The sequence below is a fragment of the Scleropages formosus genome, chromosome 22 (genome assembly GCF_900964775.1).
Source record: "Scleropages formosus chromosome 22, fSclFor1.1, whole genome shotgun sequence".
Classification (NCBI taxonomy): Eukaryota; Metazoa; Chordata; class Actinopteri; order Osteoglossiformes; family Osteoglossidae; genus Scleropages; species Scleropages formosus.
In genome coordinates, this window is record NC_041827.1 from 23524332 (window position 1) to 23547883 (window position 23552).

General features: G+C 43.6%; 1 protein-coding gene across 3 annotated transcripts in view; it reads left to right on the plus strand.

Moving 5' to 3' along the window:
* The first annotated feature begins 1300 nt into the window (after positions 1-1300).
* mst1rb (macrophage stimulating 1 receptor b) overlaps positions 1301-23552 on the plus strand; it is a 28048-nt gene continuing 5796 nt past the window's right edge. The window contains exons 1-15 of one of the 3 annotated variants that reach the window (XM_018733989.2): positions 1301-1588; positions 5920-7223; positions 12931-13107; positions 13825-13947; positions 14382-14552; positions 17290-17450; positions 18155-18290; positions 18452-18588; positions 18871-19050; positions 20232-20331; positions 20697-20915; positions 21624-21770; positions 22127-22283; positions 22563-22661; positions 23307-23513. In XM_018733989.2, coding sequence (XP_018589505.1) covers positions 6021-7223; positions 12931-13107; positions 13825-13947; positions 14382-14552; positions 17290-17450; positions 18155-18290; positions 18452-18588; positions 18871-19050; positions 20232-20331; positions 20697-20915; positions 21624-21770; positions 22127-22283; positions 22563-22661; positions 23307-23513 — 3217 coding nt within the window. In that variant the 5' untranslated portion in view covers positions 1301-1588; positions 5920-6020. The remainder of the gene's footprint in view (positions 1589-5919; positions 7224-12930; positions 13108-13824; positions 13948-14381; positions 14553-17289; positions 17451-18154; positions 18291-18451; positions 18589-18870; positions 19051-20231; positions 20332-20696; positions 20916-21623; positions 21771-22126; positions 22284-22562; positions 22662-23306; positions 23514-23552) is intronic. The other 2 variants (XM_018733988.2, XM_018733990.2) reach the window with 2 other exon arrangements.

A 23552-nucleotide genomic window follows, 5' to 3' on the forward strand; every position in this document is an offset into this window, starting at 1 on the left:
ACACCTGCATGACTCGGACACACACACACACACACAGGGAGTGCTGTTTGAAAGTATGCGAGCCCTGTGTGACCCTTAGTTTTACCACAAAATTATTTTGTAAGGAGAATCAGTCTTTCTTGTGATATAACAAGTGTGTCATGACCAATTCTATATGTTGCTTTAGAGGAAATCAAGCGTGTTGTAAAAATGCAATAGGTGCAGGTGCAAAAATAAGTGAAGCCCAAGTTGCATTGGTTAAATCAAGTGGGTAAGTAGAGTGAGGAGTGTAAAGAATATGTTAGAATCTTTTATTCATTTTATGAGATTTATAAAAGAATAATCACAATCACTATAGGGTTCACATACTTTCAAGCAGCACTATATTATTTTTATATTATATACCGGTATATAAAATGTGCACTTATACCAAGCATGCAGAATTTAAGTTAACAATTTGCAAACAGACAGAGAACTAGACTGGAAAAGTGTCGGTGAAGGAACTCACGGCGGTAAACCGGTAGCAACAATGTTTCAGCAGAGAAGGGCACCAGAATCATGGACTGGAGCCGACGTCTGTGGGTTCGAATCCCGTCTCAGGTGTCCAGGCTGTGCAGGGTTTCATCCCGGCCCCACCGACGCCTCTCCTTATTGCAATACGCACCCAAAAACACGCTGAGATCAGGACAGCCGCGTTTCGAGGACGTTCAACACTTTGAGCTGCGCTGTGTCACACTCACACTGTCGCTCGCTGTCACTGGAGGCCCGCGCGGCCAAAAAGCCACAACTCAACTGTGAACTCACTCAGACTCACTCACTCAGTGTCCAGCATCGACTTTTAGTGTGTTTTCACAGCAAACGGGCCAGCGTTGGCCAAGAGTGTCGCGAGCAAGCGAGCACAGGTGCGTGTGACCAACGCCGGGGGGTGGTAACAGTGGGCAGAAACACGGTAACGAAGGCGCTCTCTGAGGTACTGACCGAACGACCCGCCGTCGGGCCTTCGCTGCCCCGCTGCGGTGACGTCAGAGCGAGGAGGAACGCGCTGGAACGTTCTCGTCCGCAGGGGAAACTTCAGGGATACGAGGCCGTGTCTCAGACTTGAAAAACTGAGGCAAACTAAATCGGCCTTCATCTTTCGGTACAGTCTACAGGCGACGCCACCAATCGGGCTCTGTAGGGCGGCAGCAGGTTTCCGCGAACCGTCCGTGTGCAAAGCGAGTGTAAACGCTGTAAGAACGGTGTACGGAAGCGTAAACCGCAGCTTTGAGGCAGAGCGCAGCGCGTGCAGCTCCAGGTGAGGCGGGAAAACGAGACTCGCGGAAGGAGGAGCGTGGTGGAGTCGCGCGACGCCGGCGACGGCGAGCGCTGCGGTTCTTCGGCTCCCCGATCCGATGGTGGTGAAAGGAGCGTATGACTGAGGCGATGATGGATTTCACTGTACGCGCAACTTGCCGGAATTAAAGACGGAAAGACAGACACAGGGGGACCCCTGGCCGACAGGTGGCGTCGCTCATGGACCAGAACCGTTACAACAAAAGAACTTCTTGTTGTGGACAAAGAAAGAAGTCGCGAACCGCGAGTCTGATCGGGCGCCGACAGGTACAGGTAGGTACGTGCTTGCTTGCTTGCTTAGTTAGTTAGTTCGTTCGTAAAATACACACACTCACTTGTATCATGTATGTACTACGTGTGTGTGTATACGTGATGATGTGTGTTACACACACACACACACCTGGACTGAATGAAAAAGCTCTTCTTTCAAACACCACCGTCTAAACTTTTCCAAAAACAGGTTTTCACATTTAGGGAAAAACCGCCCGGTTTCTTCTAAACCAGACTGAAGTTCTCGTTTATACACCCATTATTAATGTGAAATTATCATGTGCATTTATTATTGCATTTTCCGTTCAGTTTGGTTGACATTTCGCCCTGTGAAGTGACACTGGTGGAACTAATCTGTTGTTTTTCTCGCTAAACCTTTGTGAAAATCAACGCAAAAATGGACAGAAAGAAAGAAGAACTTTGGGTGTCACCGGCGGCGTAGGATCCGATCAGTTGAGCACAAGTTTACATAATTTAAACTTTAATAGTTGAGACACGTGCGAATCGAAATGTGTGAATCGACGCTGAAAATTGAATTCTCTCGAACATAATAATTCCATAAAATTTATTTTTCTTTCTATCCGGAGGCAGTGTTGCAAAAGTCAAGTGACACAATCCGTGTATATAGCTTTCTACACGTGACACGTGTGTGTGTGTGTGTGTGTGTGTGTGTGTGTGTGTGTGTGTGTGTGTGTGTGTGTGTTTTCATTGATGGTTCATTGATTGAAACGATGCCTTCGTTTCCTCCAGTCCAGATCCACGGACAGAGTCACAGTGAGTGTATAAGATTTGTACAGAAGTGTTTCCCCTCATTTCCTCCCTAAATATCCCTTGCTTTTTCACCATTTCCTACACTTTCTTACACTTCTTGTTGAAATTCTCTACTGTCAGCTGTACCTCCCTTATGCTCTCAACACCCCATCATGTGTCTGAGCTATTTGTCCACCACTTGTTCACTTTGGGTTGGGGATTCAATAATTAAAAAACAGCATTCTACAGGGCATAGGTTATGGAATTTGTAGCACTTTTCTTTGTGAAGCTTTGTGCTTCCAAACTGATCATGTATCTGTACATTCAGTGCTGACTTCAAATACTGTACTTTTGGTGCATGTTACTCATTTTGGGAGGGACATTTTTATTTGCAAAAGCTACAAAATGAGTCTGAAATCAATGTCAAGTGTAACATATTGCTGTGTGAACATTAATGGGAATATCTGTGAACTACGTGTAAAAGCAGGTAGTGTTCTGCTAGTGTTTGTTGGTTGCTGGTTTGAATCTCACTCTTGCTGTAGTACTTTTAATCAGGGTACTGAACTGCAGCTGATACTGTGAACATACCGAGTGGCATAAATGTTGTAAATGAATGTGAAGCTGCGCATCTGGCATCTTTTATGTTGCCAGGGAATAATGACTTTTGACTTTTTCTTTGGCCGTTTGGGTGGTTTATCTGACTGTGTTTTCTGGGGTTTAACACTGGTTTGTACATCTTACCTGTTTGCAAAAGATTTTGGAAACATACGGTGGTATCGGTATAGAAAAAAACTGCTTGTTCCCTTTGACTGTGTCCTCTTTGGGAAGTAATTTACCCCTTGGTTCATTTGTTCTGATTAAACATTTTCAAGCAGTTAAGAACAGTGCTTGTGTTTGCACATGGATGTCACCATCCATTCATTCATCCATCCATCCCCACACAGTCTGTTTTTTGTAGCAGATCCCTTTTTATGCATCATTTCAGTGTCAGTTTGTAAGAAAATGGCAAATGAATGTGTTGCGTTGAAATATTTACAGAAGTAGTTTCTGTAGATTTTCCTACTTTTTTATCAATTGACACATTCGGAAAGTTGCAAAGGCACTAAAGGTTGAGTTTTTTTTTTTTTATTACTGAGTTCAAATGTACAGTTGTGTGATCAAGGTTAGGTCCTTGGTTACTGTGCTGCCTATTGCTTGTAAGCACTGTTTCAAAGTGTCTTTCATGACCAGAAGATGTAGAGAATTAATTGAAACCTCTTTTTGCTTGACTCTGGGTTTTATTGGCCAAGAATGTAAAAATAGAGCAGTCTGTCGTTGCTATAAATATGTATACTCATGTCCTTCTGCCCTTCTTCAACATTTAGCCCTTGGCTGGAGCCAGTTCTGTGGGGGAAAGACACGTTAACATATAACGGTCCTCATAACGTGACTGTACATATCTATACATATATTACACATTCCATGAGACCACTGAAAACAAAAGCTTATTTGTTTTGTAAAACAGTAAAATAGTTGCAATTTTAAAAATGTGTTTTTCTTAGTTTTGCTATGTGGTACAGTTGTGAGTAAAAAAATTTATAAGGGATATAAGGCAGTCTACCCTCTCAGACACACACATACAAGCACTCCCACACATAGACAGAGGCACTTAATTCTCCTGCTCCAGCCATTAAAATTCCACGGCACGTATTTGAGCGACCAGTTCATCTGTAACTATGGAAGACAAGTGTTGCAAAACCATCGGTCCGTGTGCATCTTTTGCTGTGAAAAGCACGCACGACTGTGACAGGAATGCCAAGTGGAGACATCCGAGGTCTCGCAGGCGGCCCGTCTCTCTTATTCTCTGTTAATTAATGTCCATGGAAACACTGGCATTTACAATTTACTGGCCTGTCTAAAAGCAAGTGACATGTTTTCATAGGAAACAAGGAGGTGCAGTTAACCTAAATAGCACACATAATTGGTGTACAATCAAATGTTACACAGTACAAAAGGAAGTGTTTAGAAAACTTTGCTGTGGAAGTTATACATACTTACTGCTCAGCAGCCTTTATGCCTGAAAGTGGGAGAAGAAAAATCCAGGACTCATACTCCTTCAGGAAAGCAGCCATTTCTGAAATTGTACTGAATTATATTTTTAATCTTTCATAGTTTCACCAGCGGGCAACTTGGAATGGAAAGTCTTGACTAAGAGGCTGGTTGCACTCTTGGTCACTAATGTCCTTTGAATGTCTGCTACTCCCTATATCAGTACCAGTTGTTGCTAAATACATTGCTAAATAAAGGGGGTGTGGTGGTGCAGTGGGTTTGGCCGGGTCCTCTTCTCTGGCGAGTCTGGGGTTCGAGTCCTGCTTGGGGTGTCTTGCAACGGACTGGCGTCCCGTCCTGGATGTGTCCCCTCCCCTTCCGGCCTTGCACCCTGTGCTGCCGAGTTAGGCTCTGGTTCATCGCAAGCCCCGTCAGGACAAGTGGTTTCGCGCGCATTGCTAAATACAGAAATGAAATGGAAACACGTAGCAGTAGACAAAGGTACGTCAACAATTATCTGCAAAAGGCTAATTCACTTTTTATATTTTGTGGGGACCTGGCTTTACTTGCGCTTAAATTAATATCAAGTGCCTAATAAGGAGTTGGGCCTCCCTTTGCCTTCACTCTACCCTGGTGCTCATCAATCCACTCCTAAGTTACTTCAGCAGTATGTATCGGGGTGTTATCTTCCAAATCCCACAGCGCCCAGCTTCGTGAAGCTCCCGGCATGTAGTTTCTCTAGAGACTGGGTCACAGAGTTGCTGAATCACATCTGTGCTAATGTTTGCTGCTGTACATTTGTGGTTTTTAGGCCCTGCCAGTAAACTTTGACTCGTGACTGCTGTTGCTCTTTGCTAATGCAGCTTGTTTACGTTTCACATATGTTTTCATTATTTTTGAGACTGTTCTTTTGCAGTTTTTGTGACCGATGCACATGCGATTCGGCCACCGACTGCTTGGCCTTTCTGGAGCTCTGTGGTTTGTTGAGTCCTGTTGTTTTGAATGCTCTATCAAAGTGGTCATTTTAGAGCTCTTTTACACATGACATATAATTGGTAGTCAAATTAATGACTCAGCATTGCAGCTGCCTTTTGAGAATGTGATTGTTATTCAAAGTAAATCTCCTTCATTACATGATTATTTTTGTCCACTCCTTTGCATGCCTATCTTACATTGTCAGCGTGAATCACAGCCATGTTGTAGATACTCGGCGGCAAAGTTAGTAACCTGGATTCAGTGGAGCAGGATGAGGGCCTGGTTTATGGTTCCAGAGTAAACTAACTTACCAGCAACACAACCACCTTCTGCTGTTCATGCACGCAATGTGTGCTGTTTTTGCATTAAAAAAAGCAATAAGTGCAGCGGGTTCATTTCATTTGTGTGGGGACCTGAGTAATCAATAACAAGCAAAGCACATGGGCTCCTCATTCACATACACATCTGCAAGTGGCTCCAAAAGGGATTTAAGCATGAACTTGCTTCCCTAACCTTTGCACCTGTATACGTGATTATGTGCATGTTGTACGTTGCGCTAATAAGTGTTCTTTTCATTTCACACAGATTTCCAAGAGAGCTTCAGAATGACCTGTGCCAAGCTGCCCACGTGCAGGTAACCTGTCAAGTTGCGTCTCTCCTTCACTCCTCCTGCTGCCAGAGAGGAGATGGTTCGTGCAGCTCTGCTGTGGGTGACGTGCATCTGGATGCAGAGTCTCGTGGCCTCTGGTCTGCTCACCTGTCCCACGACACCCCCTAAAGTTGTGGACTTCTCCGTAAAGTACAGCCTGCCCTACTTCGAGGCGCACGGTCCCATACAGAACATAGTGACCAACTTGTACTTCCATGAGGTCTACGTGGCCTCCCAGAATGTCATCGAGGCGGTGAACAGCAGCCTAGCTAAGGTGTGGGAGCTGCGCACGGGGCCCGTTGGCAGCCCAAACTGCACATTCTGCAGCTTGTGTGACGTGGAGAGGGAGATCAGCTCGCTGGAGAACACTGACAATGAGGTCTTGCTGCTCGACAACTTTTACATGTATTTGTACACGTGTGGCAGCTCCCAGCATGGTGTGTGTTACTTCCACCAGCTCATCCCCAATGAAGTGCCTTCGTCTTCCAAGTGCATGTTCCGAAGAGAGCACAACTCGCCGTCCTACTGTCCTGACTGCATTGCCAGCCCGCTCGGCACCAAAGTCACTATGGTGGAGGAGGGTCAGACGGTCTACTTCTTTGTGGCGGCTACTGTCAATGACAGCATTGCTCAGAAGTATGGCAGGCAGTCCATATCAGTGCGTCGGCCGCTCGCCACAGAGGACGGCTTCTATGCCGATGTGCGGGGGCTCACGGTGCTGCCGGAGTTGCGCTCCTCCTACCACATCCACTACATCTACAGCTTCTTCACGCAGGAGTACGTGTACTTCCTGTCTGTGCAGCGCGAGAACCCGTTTCAGGCCGGCTCGCCCCTGCAGACGCGTCTCGGTCGGCTACCACGCAACGAGTGGGAGATGTGGCGCTACCGTGAGGTGGTGCTCGAGTGCCGCTTCGAGCCCAAGCGGCGGCGTCGCCGGAGGAGTGACGAGGTCTTCCGGGACACGGTATACAACGTGCTGCAGGCGGCACACTTTGGCAGGGCCGGCAGGGAGTTGGCCGACGAACTGGGCACCGAGGAGGAGGACGACATCCTCTTCGGCGTGTTTGCTGTCACCAGTGAGTCCGGGGAGCCTAAGCATGACTCGGCGCTTTGCGCGTTCCCCATGGACAACGTGAACGTCGCCATCGACAAAGGCGTGGACGCCTGCTGCACTTCTGGCCCGGAGCAGCTCTCCCGTGGGCTCTGCCACTTTCAGTCCTGCGAGAACTGCCCTCACGAGGTGAGTCCTGTATCCTGTAGCCTGTGAGGCCAGACCTGAATAAACGAAATTGGAGAGCAGCAGGGTGTTGCTCTACAGGAAGTGTTCTGGATTCCTCACGGCCTCTGCGAGTGAAAAGGTGAACTTGAGGGAGTTCAAAGGGAAGTTGGCGGTGAGTTGCTGTTTGGGTAGAACCTGCAGCATCTTCCCTGCTGTCACCACTCTTAGACACGCTTTGTTACTATATCAGTAAAATATATGGTAACAGCAGAGCCCAATAATGAAACTACTTCATTACATGCACAAGTGATGTCAATACAGTGCATAATGGTTACAATGTAGAGCTTTAATATTTCATGTAATTGTTGTCCCACTGGACTGAGCTGGACTGTAGCCCAGGCTATGAGTCATAACTCAGTGGAATGACAAAGAACAAATGGAACAACGAGGTAGAAGAATAACACACAGAAAGGAATGAATTCAGAATGAACGTTGTCAGTATCTCACAGGAACGTTGCAGATATCGTTTCCCATTCAACCCACATTTGTCAATGAGTAAACTGTCAGAGTCCAGTTAACACCATTAACTTCGCTCTCTGTGTGACTAGAAATCATTCCTACAGGTGTGTCTGTGAAATTAGTCAGTATCCCATCCATTCATCCATGCATTTTTATTAACTGGTTGTCCTGGTGAGGGTCGAGGTGGTCTGGAGCCTATCCTGGACTCACTGGCCAGAAGGCTGGGCGGGGTACACACTAGTTGGCACTATATGATGTCGTTTGGCCATTTGGCTATTTTGGTTTCTGTTTAAATATTATCTATGAGTTTGAGTTCAGTTAAGTTAAATAAAAATTCAAGGGCACTCTGGATGTGATGTCAATCCAATATAGGGCAAATGCACACAGCTTTTCCCTTACACACTCACACTCTCACAGTAAGAACCATTCATGGTCCCCTGGAAAACCATCTTTGGACTGTGGGAGGAAACCAGAGCACCCAGAGGAAACTGAGAACTCCTGAGAACTGAGGGGGAAAAAGGCACTTCTGAAAAGAACTTCCCTACAGTGAATATGCACTGAAGGAGGATGCGTGACCTCGTCCCGCAATGGGAAATTCTTTTGAATCACATCTGACGAGTCACAGCCACCATGATACAGCAGAACACATTCAGCGTTTGGCCTTTGCTCCACTAGACAACTGTGTTGCACTCCAGCTCTTCAGACATGCATTTCACACCATGATAAACAAAAGGCTTAACTGAAGGCAGATACATAAGCTCATGTTAATGAGACACATGGCATAAAAATGCTGTCATCCCGGTGTTTTCCGGTACTGTACAAACCTGAGGGTGATACCTTTCTCATGGAACAGAAGTGCTTTCTGCACCCCTCTTTATATTTATTGTTATTTTATTGCCCAGATGGCAAGGACAGATATGCAGGGAGACTTACCGTTCCGCTCGTTTTCTCACATTTTATACCTTGTACTGCAGCAGGGCTCCTCCTTTTGCTACTGGACAAATGGAAAGTATTTTCACTTTGCTGTTACCTTTCTGTGTACACAAGGACATATTTGGGACTCTAGTGTAATGACTGTGGAAATGACCTTCAGGTGCTTATGGGCCACAACATTGTAACAGGCCATCTAATTGTTGTCTTCGTTTTCTTTTCAAGACCGCTTAGGTCTAGCTGATTAATGCCCCAATTAAAAAAAAAAAAAAAAGTGATTATATTCATACATTTAGTGTGTGTGTGTGTGTGTGTGTGTGTGTGTGTGTGTGTGTGTGTGTGTGTATATATATATATTACACACACACACACACACACACACACACACACACACGTGCGGCGTTTATACTGTATGTGTACATAGTGTGTATAAAAGTACATACCTGCTGGTGCCAGAGTGTCAGACGCTGTTGGTGGCTCCTCGCAGTTTTGTTTTCCCTGACCTTGTAAGACATTACATTTAGTGCTGTTATTAATTGTATGGGAGGTTTAACCAAATATTAATGGTGGGGGTGCCAATAATTTTGTAACCCATCTTTTGCAGAAAAAAAATTGCACTACTCAAGGAAATTGTTTCTGTTTGAAGAACTCAGTATTTTATATTCACTAATACTTTTATATTACTGTTAATACAGTATATCTATATGGTTTCCCGACATGCTTAAGCCCAAAATATCACCTATTGCATATGTTCATGTTATATATTAAATTTTGCTCATTTTAATGAGCGTTGACTGTATCAATCTCTGTTTGATCTGAATGTAAATATTCCACAGTTTATTAAGCAGTTCTGTAGGCTTTGGAGTCCCAACAAAATTCGCTGCCAACTTCACAGTAAGTAGAAGTAGTAGAAATTTACACGTGTCATGACCCAGAGCCCTCTTTGCAGAACACCAATATTTATAATACAATTGCAGCATTATAAAATTAAGAAACAGACAAAAAAGTGCATTAATTCTAAGGAATAAAGACACACGCATGTTGTCTGAAACTGCTCGTCCCAAGCGGGGTCTCTGTGAACCTGAGCCTAACCTGGCAACACAGGGCATAAGGCTAGAGGGGGAGGGGACACACCCAGGACAGGGCGCCAGTCCGCCACAAGGCACCCCAAGCAGGACTCGAACCACAAACCCACAGGAGAGCAGGACCCAGTCAAACCCGCTGTGCCACCGTGCCCCCACAGAAATAAAGATAGATACACACACACACACACACACACATTTTCGGAACCGCTTCTCCCATACGGGGTCGCGGGGAACCGGAGCCTACCCGGCAACACGGGGCGTAAGGCTGGAGGGGGAGGGGACACACCCAGGACGGGACGCCAGTCCGTTGCAAGGCACCCCAAGCGGGACTCGAACCCCAGAAATAAAGATAAAAAACAAAAATAAATTCACCTTAATTTTGTGAATACTGTGAAATTTGAGTGGAAAGAATTGAGGCAAAAAAAACTTGCATGACCTGAAACGCTGACAGGTATGACAAAACTTGCTCAAGACAAGCACGTCGAAACTGATTTGAGTGGGATCAATGGCTGAAACAGGTGTAAACTTCTTCTCAGTCTAAACTTAATTCCCTCATAAAGGTATGTTAGTCATAGATTGCACAGTAATAGCAAAGCATCTGGATATAGTGCTGCACCATAAGGAGAGGACCTACCTATTGATGTATATACTAAGTATCCCACATGAAAATGTTGAGACTGAAAAACTGTGTGTACTGTGCAAGCAGAAGGCCCTACAAACTGAAGTCACTGGAATGTGAAACATCAACACTGGGGAGGAGGCGGTTGGAATATTCCAACAATTTGGAGAGGCTCCCAGGCCAACTAAATGTCTCAGAATTTGTGTTATGCCCTCTTCTTGAATGTTCCCACAAGAGTTTGTTCCATGTTCACTTTGTTGCTGTTGTGTTGAATGGCAGCTCTGAACCGATAACCATGGACAGAAGTTGTCTTGTACTGCGTGGAAGCACCTGTGTGGGGTTGAGTGCACTGTTGAGTGTTGCCATGTCACCTGCACTGCCCATGTTTATCAAAGCAAAACGAGTTTATTTGCCCATTGTGTGGAGCAATGGGTATGAATTTCCACAAGCTGTCATCTTTCTCTCTCTCACACACACTCACACACACACACACACAGTCTGAATCCTCATGTCCCGAGCAGGGTCGGGGCAAACCGGAGTCTAAGCCGGCAACACAGTGCACAAGGCTCGAGGGGGAGGGGTAACACTTCATGTGAAATATGTGCAATATCTAAAAATATTCCTCATACATTAATATCTTTGTAATGGGTGATGGTGCACATGATGCTGTTTTTTTTTGAATGGCTCATAGTTATAAGCACTTGCGTCTCAGCGGCAGTGTATGTGGCATTGGGCGCACCTTCAAGCACAAGGTATGGAAGCGGTCAGTTGTGAAGTAACATCTTGTCAGAGTGTCCAGTACTGGACAAGAGAGCTGGATGCTCACAGAAACAGGAGAGTGTGTGCTACTAGCACAGTGTGTAACACACTCAGTTTGTGTGTAGCACTGTCCTGATGATGAGTCCCTACCACAATAGAGTGTGTGCATCTAATATCTTGGTGATATTGTACCTTGGGTACATTATTGTACTCTGATAGAACAATATAGGGAATATTGTTTGTTGTCAATATTTCAAACACAAGTTTGTTGTTTCTGGGATGCCCCCACAGAACCATTTAGAATAAAGGTAAAGTACAGTGTCTTATTATCTCTGCCAAGAGGAAGGAATTTAGAGGAAAAGCTATTAAAGGACATATCTTGAAATGCTGTTATCCCCCAAGGTGTTTAGAGGTTTGCTGAAGAGCAGTACTCAGATGTTGTGGTTTTCCCATGACTTTGACATTTTCAACCCTTTTCGCAGCTTCTTTGTGATCAAATGTTTGGCCCCGGCAGGCAGAGCTGCATACGGCTGCAGAGGCACAGATTGTTTGTTTCCTTTGTAAGTCAAAGGTGTAAAATGTAATAATGGGAAACAGGTGGCACACAGCCTGCCCAAAAAAGCTTTGAGCAGCAATGTGTGTCCATGTCAGCGTGAATCCTAAATGCCAAAATCGAAAACAGAGCATGATTGTGCACTGGATGGTGCTGGAGGGAGTCTGAGGAAGCTGGGCTTCCTGATTCATTTACTTTTACATTTCTTTAGCAGACACTTCTCTCCAAAGTGACTTCCAGTGAACTCTATATAGTGTTATTAGCCCGCACACCTTATGCACCAAGGTGACTTACAGTGCTAGATACACTACTTACATTCAGGCTACAGGCGTACTTACCAGGAACCATTCATTCAGAATTCAAACATTGAAAAGGAGAGTGACCTGAGACTCATGTTATTGTCCAGAATCACAATATTTTGCTGAAGGATTAGAAATATTTACATTACATTTATTCACTTAGCTGGCACTTTTCTCCAAAATGACTTACAATGTTAAGGTTACAATTATTTACCCAGTTATACAGCCGGGTAATTTTACTGGAGCAATTCAGGGTAAGTACCTTGCTCAAGGGTACTACAGCAGGAGGTGAGGCTTAAACCTGTGATTGTTGGGTCCAAAGGCAGTTGCTCTAACCACTACACTACCAGCTGTCCCATATGGTGAATACATTGATGTCGTGCAGCTGTGTTGTTTAAAAGCTGTTTGTTCATTAATGCGTGTGGCACATTCGCACAGGTTTTCCTATTTTACAACTTTTTATAACTGGCAGCTCAACAACATTGCCGAGTTGTTTCACAATTTATAATGCAGACCTGTACCTCAGGTGGCACCGTGGCACAGCGAGTAGTGCTGCTGTCTCACAGCGCCTAGGTGGTGTGAGAGAACGTGGGTTTGATCCCTGCTCAGTCTGTGTGGAGTTTGCATGTCTTCCCTCTGTCTTTGTGGGTTTCCTCCCACAGTCCAAAGACATGCTGTTCAGGTTCCCCCATTGTTTCTGTGTGTGTGTGTGTGTTTTTCACTGATGCATGGATGAGACACTACTTACAAGGGGTTAATCTAGCAATGTAGTCACCTTGGTGAATAAGGTGTGGGCTAATAACACTACACAGTATCCCTTGTAAGTTGCTTTGGACAAAAGTGTCTGCTAAGTGAGTAAATGTAACTGAAGGTCAGTTAGATGTCATCTTTACTTTTGGGTCCCCAAAGTCATTGGCAGTGTGTTTTTATATTGATTTATCTGATCCCTGATTGTTGATGTCAGAGCATGGAAAACAGCGCTACCTGCAGGGACCACCCCACCATGGTGTCCAAGCCATACTACAGAGTTGACCTCTTCAACAGACAGATGCAGGATGTCCTGCTCACTTCCTTGCTGGTGACCACCATACAGGACAAGACCGTTGCACACATTGGGACTTCGGATGGACGGCTGCTGCAGGTACCAGTTCCCCCATCTCTCTTTAGGAGTTCGAACAGACTGTTATAGCTTGCAGATTCTCCACTGCATTTAGTATCTATTCATTTAGCTGAAAGTTTTCTCCAGATCAGCACACAGAGATATGCTAGATGATTTACTCATTTATTCAGCTGCGTAATTCTTACCAGAAGAACTCTGGATAAATACCCTACTTGCAGGTACAGTAGCAGAAGGTGGGAGTCAAAAGGCAGCTCTGATAACCACTGTGTTACTTGCTGTCCAGAGAAGGGATGCTTTACTACTTACTTCTCATTTTCAAAACCATATTTAAGTTTTGGTTGGTATTAAACCATTTATCTGTCCCACCTGGAAAATGAGAACTGCAGTGATGTGTATTCTGCAGCTATGGGAAGATAAGATTTTTTTTTTTTTTTTTTTTTTTTTAAAACATCAGAGGCTTTGCTCTGTTCTGCTAATATTAGGGTTCTTTGCTCAGTTATTGCAATTTTGCATTGGTACGTTTGTCCAGATTTGGATATTTTTATACTACGTGTATTTGGCTGAGGCAGAAAGGGAAACATTGTTTACTAGGAACATATAAAACAGAGCAATGAAACACAGTTAAGGATCAGAGGAAATAAAATTAAGAACTATACATATGCAGTTTATCCACGCTTATGCAAAATCTTATCTCTAAGTGGCAAAGCCGCTGACTGATTATTCAATATTGTTTTGCAGCTTGTCTTGAGACGATCCGGTCCCATCGTATTTGCTAATTATTCCCTGGTGGAAAACCAGAAAGTATCCCCAATCGCATCAGTCTTCTCTGCAGAATCTCTCCTGTTTGTGGTTGGGAACAAGGTACAGTTTGTGGTAACTGAATGAAACAATTAGCAGTAATTGATAACATAGAACAGAGCACCTTCAAACTAAAACTTGAGAAGACTGGAGGGGAACGGAGGCCACCATGGCAGTCCTTTTCCTCCAAGTCTCTCACTTTCTGCTTTTCTGTTTGCTTCATACAGGCCTAAACTTTTTTTTTCCCCCCCCCCCTGAAAATTAAACATTTTTCAAGCTTCATGAATCCAGTAGTCATTAATTTGATAAGCAGTGTCAGAATTCACTTCCACAGCCATAAGAATCTTGCAGTTTTTGGGCATTATTTGCACATAGAGCTCAGTAAAGAAAGGATCATGTGAGGTAGTGTAAGATGATGATACATACTTCCTGTAAGATGAATAATACTTTCTGTCTCCTGCTTATGTCAAAATCATGTTTTCTTTTTTGCTTCTCAGATGTTCCTGGTACCCCAGAGAGGTCCAGGCTGCCGCCACTTTCTGACATGCAGCATGTGTCTGAAGGCGCCCAAGTTCATGGGCTGTGGGTGGTGCTCAGGACAGTGTACTTGGGAACCTGAATGCCAGGCTGGCTGGAGGAATGAGTCCTGTGCCCCTGTCATCACTGAGGTGGGCACACATCCAAGATACTCCTTCCCTCACAAGCAATTTTCCCCACATCAGACTGTTTTGTAGCTGTGTCACTGTAACAAAGATGACTTGCATGGTCTAATGATTTGCATTTAGTGGCCTCAGGCTGCTGATTCACCCTTGAGCAAAGAATTTAAATATAGTTGCCAATTTTCCAGAAAATGGAGTGTTAAAAATATGTAAATTCACCTCAGTTTCACCAGAAAGCTTTACTCATCTTGTGGTTTAGTTTACTACTTCTGGAAACTTACTCTTCTGTCTCAAACACACAAGATGTTGGCTTCATGCAGCAACTATTATCATTTCTTTCTTTCATCAGACTTAGGTGTCTACAGGTCATGACAACATCCTTATGATCCTTTTAATTAGTGCATTTATAGAAAGATAAAATACTAGCTATAGGGGTTGTATGTTACATGATTCAGTATCAGTCCAAAGTATGAATACGCCCCAGTGAAACCACATTTGCCTGGGCAAAACAATCACATAAACTGTACATTTGAAAAATGAAAGTCAATCTTATGAATTAGTGTCAAAATTTAAAATATTTGGGTCTAACTGCTAAGTATCTGTAAGATGCAGAGAGAGTGAGCACAAGTTGTGCCTGTGTGGTTTCCACTGTCCAACATGGAGTTGGCTGTGTGGTGAGGTGGGGTTGCTTTGCTGGTCACAGAGTTGGTCTTCTTTACCAAGTCAATGGCAGTCTCAAACAGCATGACTATCATAGTGTATTTCAGACATACATCATTGCATTGTGATTGTGGCTAGTTGGCCAGTCTTCAACAAGATAACAACCCAAAAAACTAACATTTCATTACATTCACATTTATTATTTAGCAGATGCTTTTCTACAAAGCGATGTACATCTCATAGAAAATATAATTTGTGCATTACATTAGGAGAAAGAGACACAGATACAGACGTGCGGTTCTTAAGTACAGTTAGTTTCTTTCTTTCACTGTATGTACCAACGGTCATACCACAAGGAGCTGCATAGAACTTTACCGGAATATCGCCGATTCCTAATCATCTTCCTAGTAGTCTTTTTTTTTTTTTTGAGATACATATAAACATTTGTTACATTGCAGGTGTGGCTCTGTAAGGATTGATCTGAGTATGATCATGAACATGTATACCTTTACAGGCATGAACATTTATACCTTACATGAACTTAACAGATCATGGGCGAAATGAGTTAGGAAGAGGTGAGTTTTAAAACCCTTTTTAAATGTGGACAGAGTTTCAGCAGTTCTGGGGGTGGTTGTTCTACCACAATGGAGCCAGAACCGCGAACCTCCGTGCTTTACCTTTCGTACGTAGGACCACCAAATGGGCAGAAGTAGATGAGTGAAGCAGTCTGGTTGGGGTGTAACGAATGATCAGGTCTTGTAGATATCTGGGAGCAGTTTTTGTTAATGCATTTGTAGGTCATAACCAGGGTCATAAATTTGATCCGGGCAGCTATGGGAAGCCAGCGCAGACAAATGAGTAGTGGAGATAATGTCAAACGCTTCGGCAAGTCAAACGCGACTCGTAAAGCAGCAACAGCGTTCTGTATGAGCCGTAGAGGTTTGATGGCAGTAGCAGGAAGGCCACACAGGAGAGAGCTGCAGTATACATACGGGATGTCACCATGGCCTCGACAAGTAGTTGCGCGGAGTCGGTTGTGAGCTAAGGACGGATCCTGCGGATGTTACACAGGATGTATCTGCAGGTCTGGGTTGTGGCCTCAGTGTGCTGAGAAAAAGATAGTCTTGAGGCAGTTGTCACTCCCAGACTCTTAGCTGAGGAGGTAGGCAAAATGAGTGCTTTGTCCAGTTTGATCGAGAGATCATGACAGGAAGACAGGCCAGCTGGGAGGTGCACGATCTCTGTTTTGGAGAGGTTGAGTTTTAGGTGATGATCAGACATCCATGCAGAGATGTCCAACAGGTAGGCAGCGATGTGTGCGGAAATGTCTGATGCTCCAGGTGGAAAGGAAAGGAAGAGCTGGGAATCATCAGTGTAGCAGTGATATCTCAATCCGTGGGAGGCTATGACAGCCAAGGGAGGATGTGTAGATTGAGAAGAGCAGAGGACCCAGTACCTATCCCTGTGGGACACCGGTTGAGAAGGGCAGAGGAGAAGAGTGGGAGCCCCACCAGACCACTTCATAGGATCTGTCAGATGGGTATTTATTTGCCATGTTTCTCCCAAGCTACTGGGTAGTTGATGCTTTTCTCCAAAGAATCTTACAGTGCTTCACCATTTTCTAAAGGTTTTTTTTTTTTTTTTAATGCTTTTAAACTCAACGTTTGGTTAAGTACTTTGCTTGTATGTATGACAGCAGGGGTAGGGTTTGGACCTGAGTGCAAGGGAGCAGCTTTAACCACTATGCAACCCACTTCCCCATAAAGATGTGCAAGAACTCATAGGACAACCAAAATCAAAGTGAAGGACAACTCAAATTAATAACCTGGAGGAAAAACTTTGTTAAATTAGAAAAAGTTTCTAGCAAGTGTACTCAAACTTTTGGCTGATATTGTACAACATTTTGCAAGAACATAGTCTTCCAAGGTAAAGAAGTTTTACTTTTTGTTCTGTACAGTTCAGTTTTATCTTTTCCAAGTGTGGCTTCATTGGTCATTCACACCAAGTGTTGCTTTCACATGCTCTGCAAAACATCTAATTTATGCTGATTATGCAACTTTATGCATCTGCTGTGTCGCTGGTGCAGTTCTTTCCAAAGACAGCTCCCCTAAATGGCGAGACAGAGCTGACCCTCTGTGGATGGGAGTTTCACTCCCCTCAGCGGCCCTCCATCAGCTCCTCAACTCACCGTCTCAAAGTGGGGAAGAATACATGTGCCGTGCTGCCGGAGAAAAGCAACAACACACAGTGAGGACTGAATACATTATCACCCCTGTGGTGTGCTGTGTTTGTCAGGCTTTTGCACCAGGTTTTCACAAACTCAATTGGGAACAGCTTACACTATCTTTCATGTTTGTTAAATTTCAAGTGCAGTCTTTTCCATTTTGATTTCCTATATGATAAGTTGGGCTAAGTGAGTATTAAAAACTCAGAAACATGTGCATTGAGTGGTGCACTCGTAGTTAGTGATATTCAATTCCATTTTCTTTTATAGAGCACTGTGCTCAGCAAGGTGTTCTCACCACTGAGGGCTGAACAAAGCTTAGGATACAGTACAGAATACAGTACAAAGATACAATACAGAATAGCAGCAGTTATAGGTAACTATTAGGATAAGCCAGCTGGCAGCTGAGGAGAGGAAACCCAAAAAAATTGAAGTATCAGTGGCAGGGGTATAGTCTGTGTAAAGTAAGGTAGATAAACAGGCCCATACAGAAAAAATGAGAAACACTGACTCAGAGGGTGCACCACACCCTTAATTCGAGTGACCCACACTTCCATACATAGCAGAACATCAGTTACTGATTCATTGTGTAACTCTACAGTAAAGGGGTGGACTTTCAGTAAAAGCAAAGTCTTGATTCTGTGACTTTCTTTGGCAGTGGGGAGGGTGGTGCATCGGCGTAGAACATAATGGGTTGAGATGAGCCCACTATTTCGCTGTTCCCTAGCCTGGTGTGTCGGATTAGCTCCGGGATGACTGTGTCCTTCAGGCCTGTCAGCATTACTGTTACGGTGCATGAGGGAAAGGCGGAGGGGCTGTATTCCATCAATGGAGAAGCAACAATAGGAGGATTCACCTTTGTGGTAAAGTTGGCTTTCTGGGTCTTGCACCTCTATGGCAGACCTGTTTAAATCTGCTAACCTACATGCTTATTAAAAAAAGCCATAATTTATAACATATATAGGCTTCTGTCTGTTTGGATCCTCCCACCCAGGCTTCATCCAGCCCAACTTTGTTCCAACAGCTGCCTGAAATCCTGATGATTCAGCCAGACTATGGACCACGCGATGGGGGAACCCTCATCAACGTGACTGGTACTCACCTGGATGCTGGGAGGACTAGGAGAGTCACTCTGGATGATGAGGATTGTCCAATACAAAGGTTGAATGCCTACCAGTTCAACCCTGTCTTTTGTTGTTGCTCATGGATTTATTTGTGCAACTGTGTATGTCACATCATAGAATATGGTTGAAAGTTTAAAAGTGCCCCGGCTGTTGTTGGTGTTGGTCTGAAGAATAATTTATTCGGCTACATTCGGGGTCTTTGATAACTGGGTTTGTAAGGTTTTTTCCCCTGAATGTCCTTTGAGCAGTGATCCCTAAACCAGATGTCTTTTGAATCCTATGGTGAACCTGTTGCATCCTTCTTCTCCACCCCCAACAGTGTGTCGCTGTCCAAGGGCAATATGTCTTTGATAGTCTGCCTCTCCAAAAGTGTGCCGGAGGTCAAAGATGCAGTGCTCAGGGTGTATATTGATGATTCACCTGTACACACAACGAAGGATTTCCACTACAAAGAGATGCCAGAGATCACAGAGGTGCTGCCGGACTGCAGCTTTGACAGGTTCGATTATCTGCCCTGTGGGATGTCTGCTCGTGAATCCCCAAGAGCATAGTGTATGAATATCTTTGATAGACCCTTGCAAACATCTCATGTCATACTATAGCTAAATAATGTGTATGAGCTGGATATTCAGATAGTCCTCCACTTATAAAGGGGTTTTGTTCTGACAATCCTACTTAACCTTAACCTCATCCCTAACCCAAACCACCTTAGACTATATTATGTAAACCGCAGGGATATATAAACAATGAACATACATGAATGCTACATTGTACAATGAGTCTATGTTGTATTTTTCATTAATTTTAGACATTCATATTTAAATTGTGGTAATATAGAATAAGGCGGGCGCAGTGGGTTTGGCCGGGTCCTGCTCTCTGGTGGGTCTGGGGTTTGAGTCCTGCTTGGGTTGCCTTGCAATGGACTGGTTTCCCCATGCTGGGTGTGTCCCCTCCTCCTCCAGCCTTGCACCCTGTGTTGCCGGGTTAGGCTCCGGCTTGCCACAACCCCGCTTGGGACAAGTGGTTTCAGATTGTGTGTGTAATATAGAATAATACACAGTACAGTATTACATTTTCATGCTGCACTATTCTTATTTTCATTTCTATATCCTTTTTCTTTTGTGCACCCCCAGAATACGTATGTTTTTACTTGTCAGCCTTTGTGTAAAAAAAAAAAAAAAAAAGAGTAATGTTAATAGACTCATAATTGTAATGTTCTATAAACAGATCAATTTTGTTGATAAAATTTGATTACAGATGGACACACTGAGCCAATAATGAATATGCTTCCTTGCATTGTTTGTTGTAGTAGAGCAGCAGATAGAGGGGTCATTGCCAGGTGTTAGGACCAAATGTCAGGACTTGAAATTATATAGTAAGGTTAATGAGACTGCCATCATAAGTCACATATGCCGTAAGTCGAAGACGACCTCTGTTGTACTGATTCATTGTACTGTTTGACTACTGCACACAACACAGATTTAGATGAAGGGTATCTTTAATTGTTCATGAGCAAGGAAATTACCTTAATCAGCTGCCTTGACATTAAAAAATATGGACTCTGAAATGCTGTAAATTGTCACATGGTCCTGCAAGAGTCTGGTTTAACCTGCTCTTTCCGCCAGGCTTGCTAACCAAAGAGAAAAGAATTTAATTTTCCACCCTATATGTTAACTGCAGAGGGTCCACAATTACCATCAGAGGCCAGAACCTGGATTCTGTCTACATGACCAAAATCCACTTTACACCCAGAGGGAACAACCTGAACCGTGTGTCGAGGGTAAGTGCTGCTCCAAGCTCTCACCGTTTCCTTTTTTTAGATTGATGCTGAGCAGCTGACACCTGTATGTGTTTGCTGTTATCAACAGCTGGGCACCAAAAAGCAAAGTTCTCTGAACTTCTTAAGCAGGTGTTTCATATAACCCTGCTTGGGAGTGTACCTTGCGTGATTTTGTTTTACAATTTTGCTCCTTTCATCAGTGGTATGCTGAAAGAACCATCAAACATTTTTCTAAATTTAACAGAACTTAATATTTATTGCACAAGTGATCTTAACATATCCACTTAAAGTCCTCTCAAGGACTAAAGAAGGTTTAAAGCAGAGGTGTGTATCAGCTAACACTGCATTATTTCACACCGCTCCAGGACTGCGTTGGCACGGCAAGTGCAACCGAGATGGTGTGTTGTACTCCTAAATTCCCCCGTGATGAGTCGCAGGAGGGAGAGATCTCCTTTGACATGGATGGGGCTGTTGGCCTCTGGAAGCGCGGCTTCTCCTACCACCCATATGCAGAACCGATTCCATTTGAAAATGAAGGCAACATCCTGCGGCTCACCTCTGGCGAGGATGAAGTCTCACTGCATGTGCGTAAAGATGTATATTTCTCTTTTCAACTCAAATCTGTGCTGCTTACTAAGAGAAGTACAGGTGATCTTTGGTGTGCGGTTGGCTTCCGTTCTGGCACCTCGTGTCACGAGTTGACTTTGTTGTAAGTCAAAAAGCCTTACATGATTTGTAAGAATATATAGGTTAATGCAAGGCTTTGTTAAATAACTATATATATGGTATATATTGGTAATTTCACATTATTCTTAATACTAATATCAAACAACAACAATACAAATACAGTGGCATATTATAATTACATTTTCATGCCACAAAATTTTCAGTTTTTCTTTTGCCTTTTCTGCTCCATGAAAATTCTCCCAAAAACTCCCGTTTTCACGTGCTAGCTATTGTAAATAAAACCTAAAGTAGACAAAATGTAGTCGCTGCTGGACATGCCACTAATAAGAAATATGGCTGCTAAGACGTTGCGATCAAATGTTGGGACCCGAAAACAATATAAGGTTAATGGGATGTCATACGTCCAGGTTGTCGTAAGCACCATATGTCATAACTGAAGGACTACTGTGTTGCACATGTCAGTCTTTACATGTGTGTACTCTGTACTGTGTAACACCTGTAATATTTGCTATAAATACAAGTAAACGAAGTATAGCTTTGGAGTATATGAGAATATGAACATTTTTATTTTTTTATTTTATTTTTTAACAAAATGGTTGTTACAGCACCAGAGACTGAACCTAGTCAGTTCCTGTATGAAGATCACCATGACGGTGGGAGGGGTGGACTGCAATGCCATAGTGCTGGACAATGAAATCACCTGCAGGATCCCTAAAAACCTGACCATTCCCAACGAAGGCTTACCTGTGAAGGTGAGGGGTAGTGATGCTCAACTGACATCTTTATATGCTGAAGATTCTGCCACCTCAAGAAAAACTAGAGACCAGAAACAAGTTGTTGGGGGGGCTTTGCAATGGCTTCACATTTCAGTTTGTGCAGTGCATTCATTGCTGTTATTATCATAGGTGTTCATTCCCAACTTCCATTATGTACAACAAAGAGACACCTAAAGAGAGGGGCTCATGAGTTAGAAATTTTTCCTTCACATTGCAACTGACTTGCTTAACAAATAAGGATGAACAAATACATAGAACTTGCAGCACATGCTCATAAATGTATGCTTGATTGCTAAAATTTCAATGCCTTGTAATATCCACTTGTAATGCAGGTTTTGGTCAACGGCAAGGTGATGGATATGGGCCGGGTGGTCATTGTCAGTAACCACTCTGTAGTGGGCATTGTGCTGGGCATCTTGTGTGCGCTGGTGGCTGGAGCTGTGCTGGCCTTCATCATTATGAACCATGTGAGGAGGAAGAAGAAGAAAGGTAGGTGTGTGTGTGTGTGTGTGTGTGTGTGTGTGTGTGTGTGTGTGTGTGTGTGTGTGTGTGTTTGCTTCCTTCTTTCCTGAACCCTTACATTTAGGATGTTCTGCTCCAGATCTTGTCTAGAGTGGATGCATGATTTGTGCATCTTGCCAGTCATAAATTATAGAAGTATTCCTCAAGAATTGCTTTTCTTTGCTTTTGTGTTTGAGCCACACAAAATATGTGAAAGCAGTTGATCTCCATTCTAGCTAATTATTTCAACACTTATTAAATTTCCAGCATCCATGGCAGAGAACCACTTGTCTCATTTCTCAAGCAGCCACCACCGAAGAATGAGCCGTAATGTGGACTCCTCTGCTGTGGGTGACTATAGACATGGTGAGGTGCTTTAAATCCATCAGCTGGTGAATCCTAGCACTAGTGAATTTGAAATAGAATTGAAATTGATCAGCCAGTTAAGTTTTCCAAAAATTGGACCCAAAAAAAGTATTACAACTATAATACAGTTAATATCATATTATTATATTCATTTATCTCATGTATGACCTGTTATTCATTAGGTCTGTATATTGACCCAGTTCAGTCAAGTCCCAAAAAAATAAACAGGAGTTAATTAGGCAGATACATTCAATTCAATTCACTTCAGTTCAATTCAATTCACTTAACTGTCTTCTTGTCAACATACAGGTAGAATAAAAGTCAAAGATCAAATTGGAGTAAAATAGAAATTATTACAAATAAAAATGTGTAGTTTTGTTGTAATATTTAGTTTATTTAAATATTTTTTTGTCATTTTTTTATTTATGTTGGTGTAACTGCGTTTGCTTGTAGGTGTTGTGTTGACCTGCCGGGTGTGAATTTCTCTGCAGGGATTAATAAAGTAGTATCCTGTCCAAAGATTAAAGATGGACACTTACCTTGCCGTTCTACTTCACTCAACGTGCTACTTGGACTGGAACTGGAATTAGTGAGTTACATGTCCACTTTTATAACCTCTGTACTGATAGTGTTCCTGTCCTCCAGAGCTTTCCAGCACCAACAGTGGTGGTGCGACTGTCATCCTTTCTGGCCCGGCCTATGCCAGCAACATGGACAGCCTGCTAATGCCTCTCATGCCTGCAGAGAAGATCTCCATCTCCAGCTTCCGTCCCAAGCTACTCGAGGAGGTGAAGGATGTGCTAATTCCTGCCGAGACGCTCAATGTCCAGCACGACCAGATCATTGGGAAGGGTAAGGCTCACAACACTCACACCATGTGTCTGGATGTCA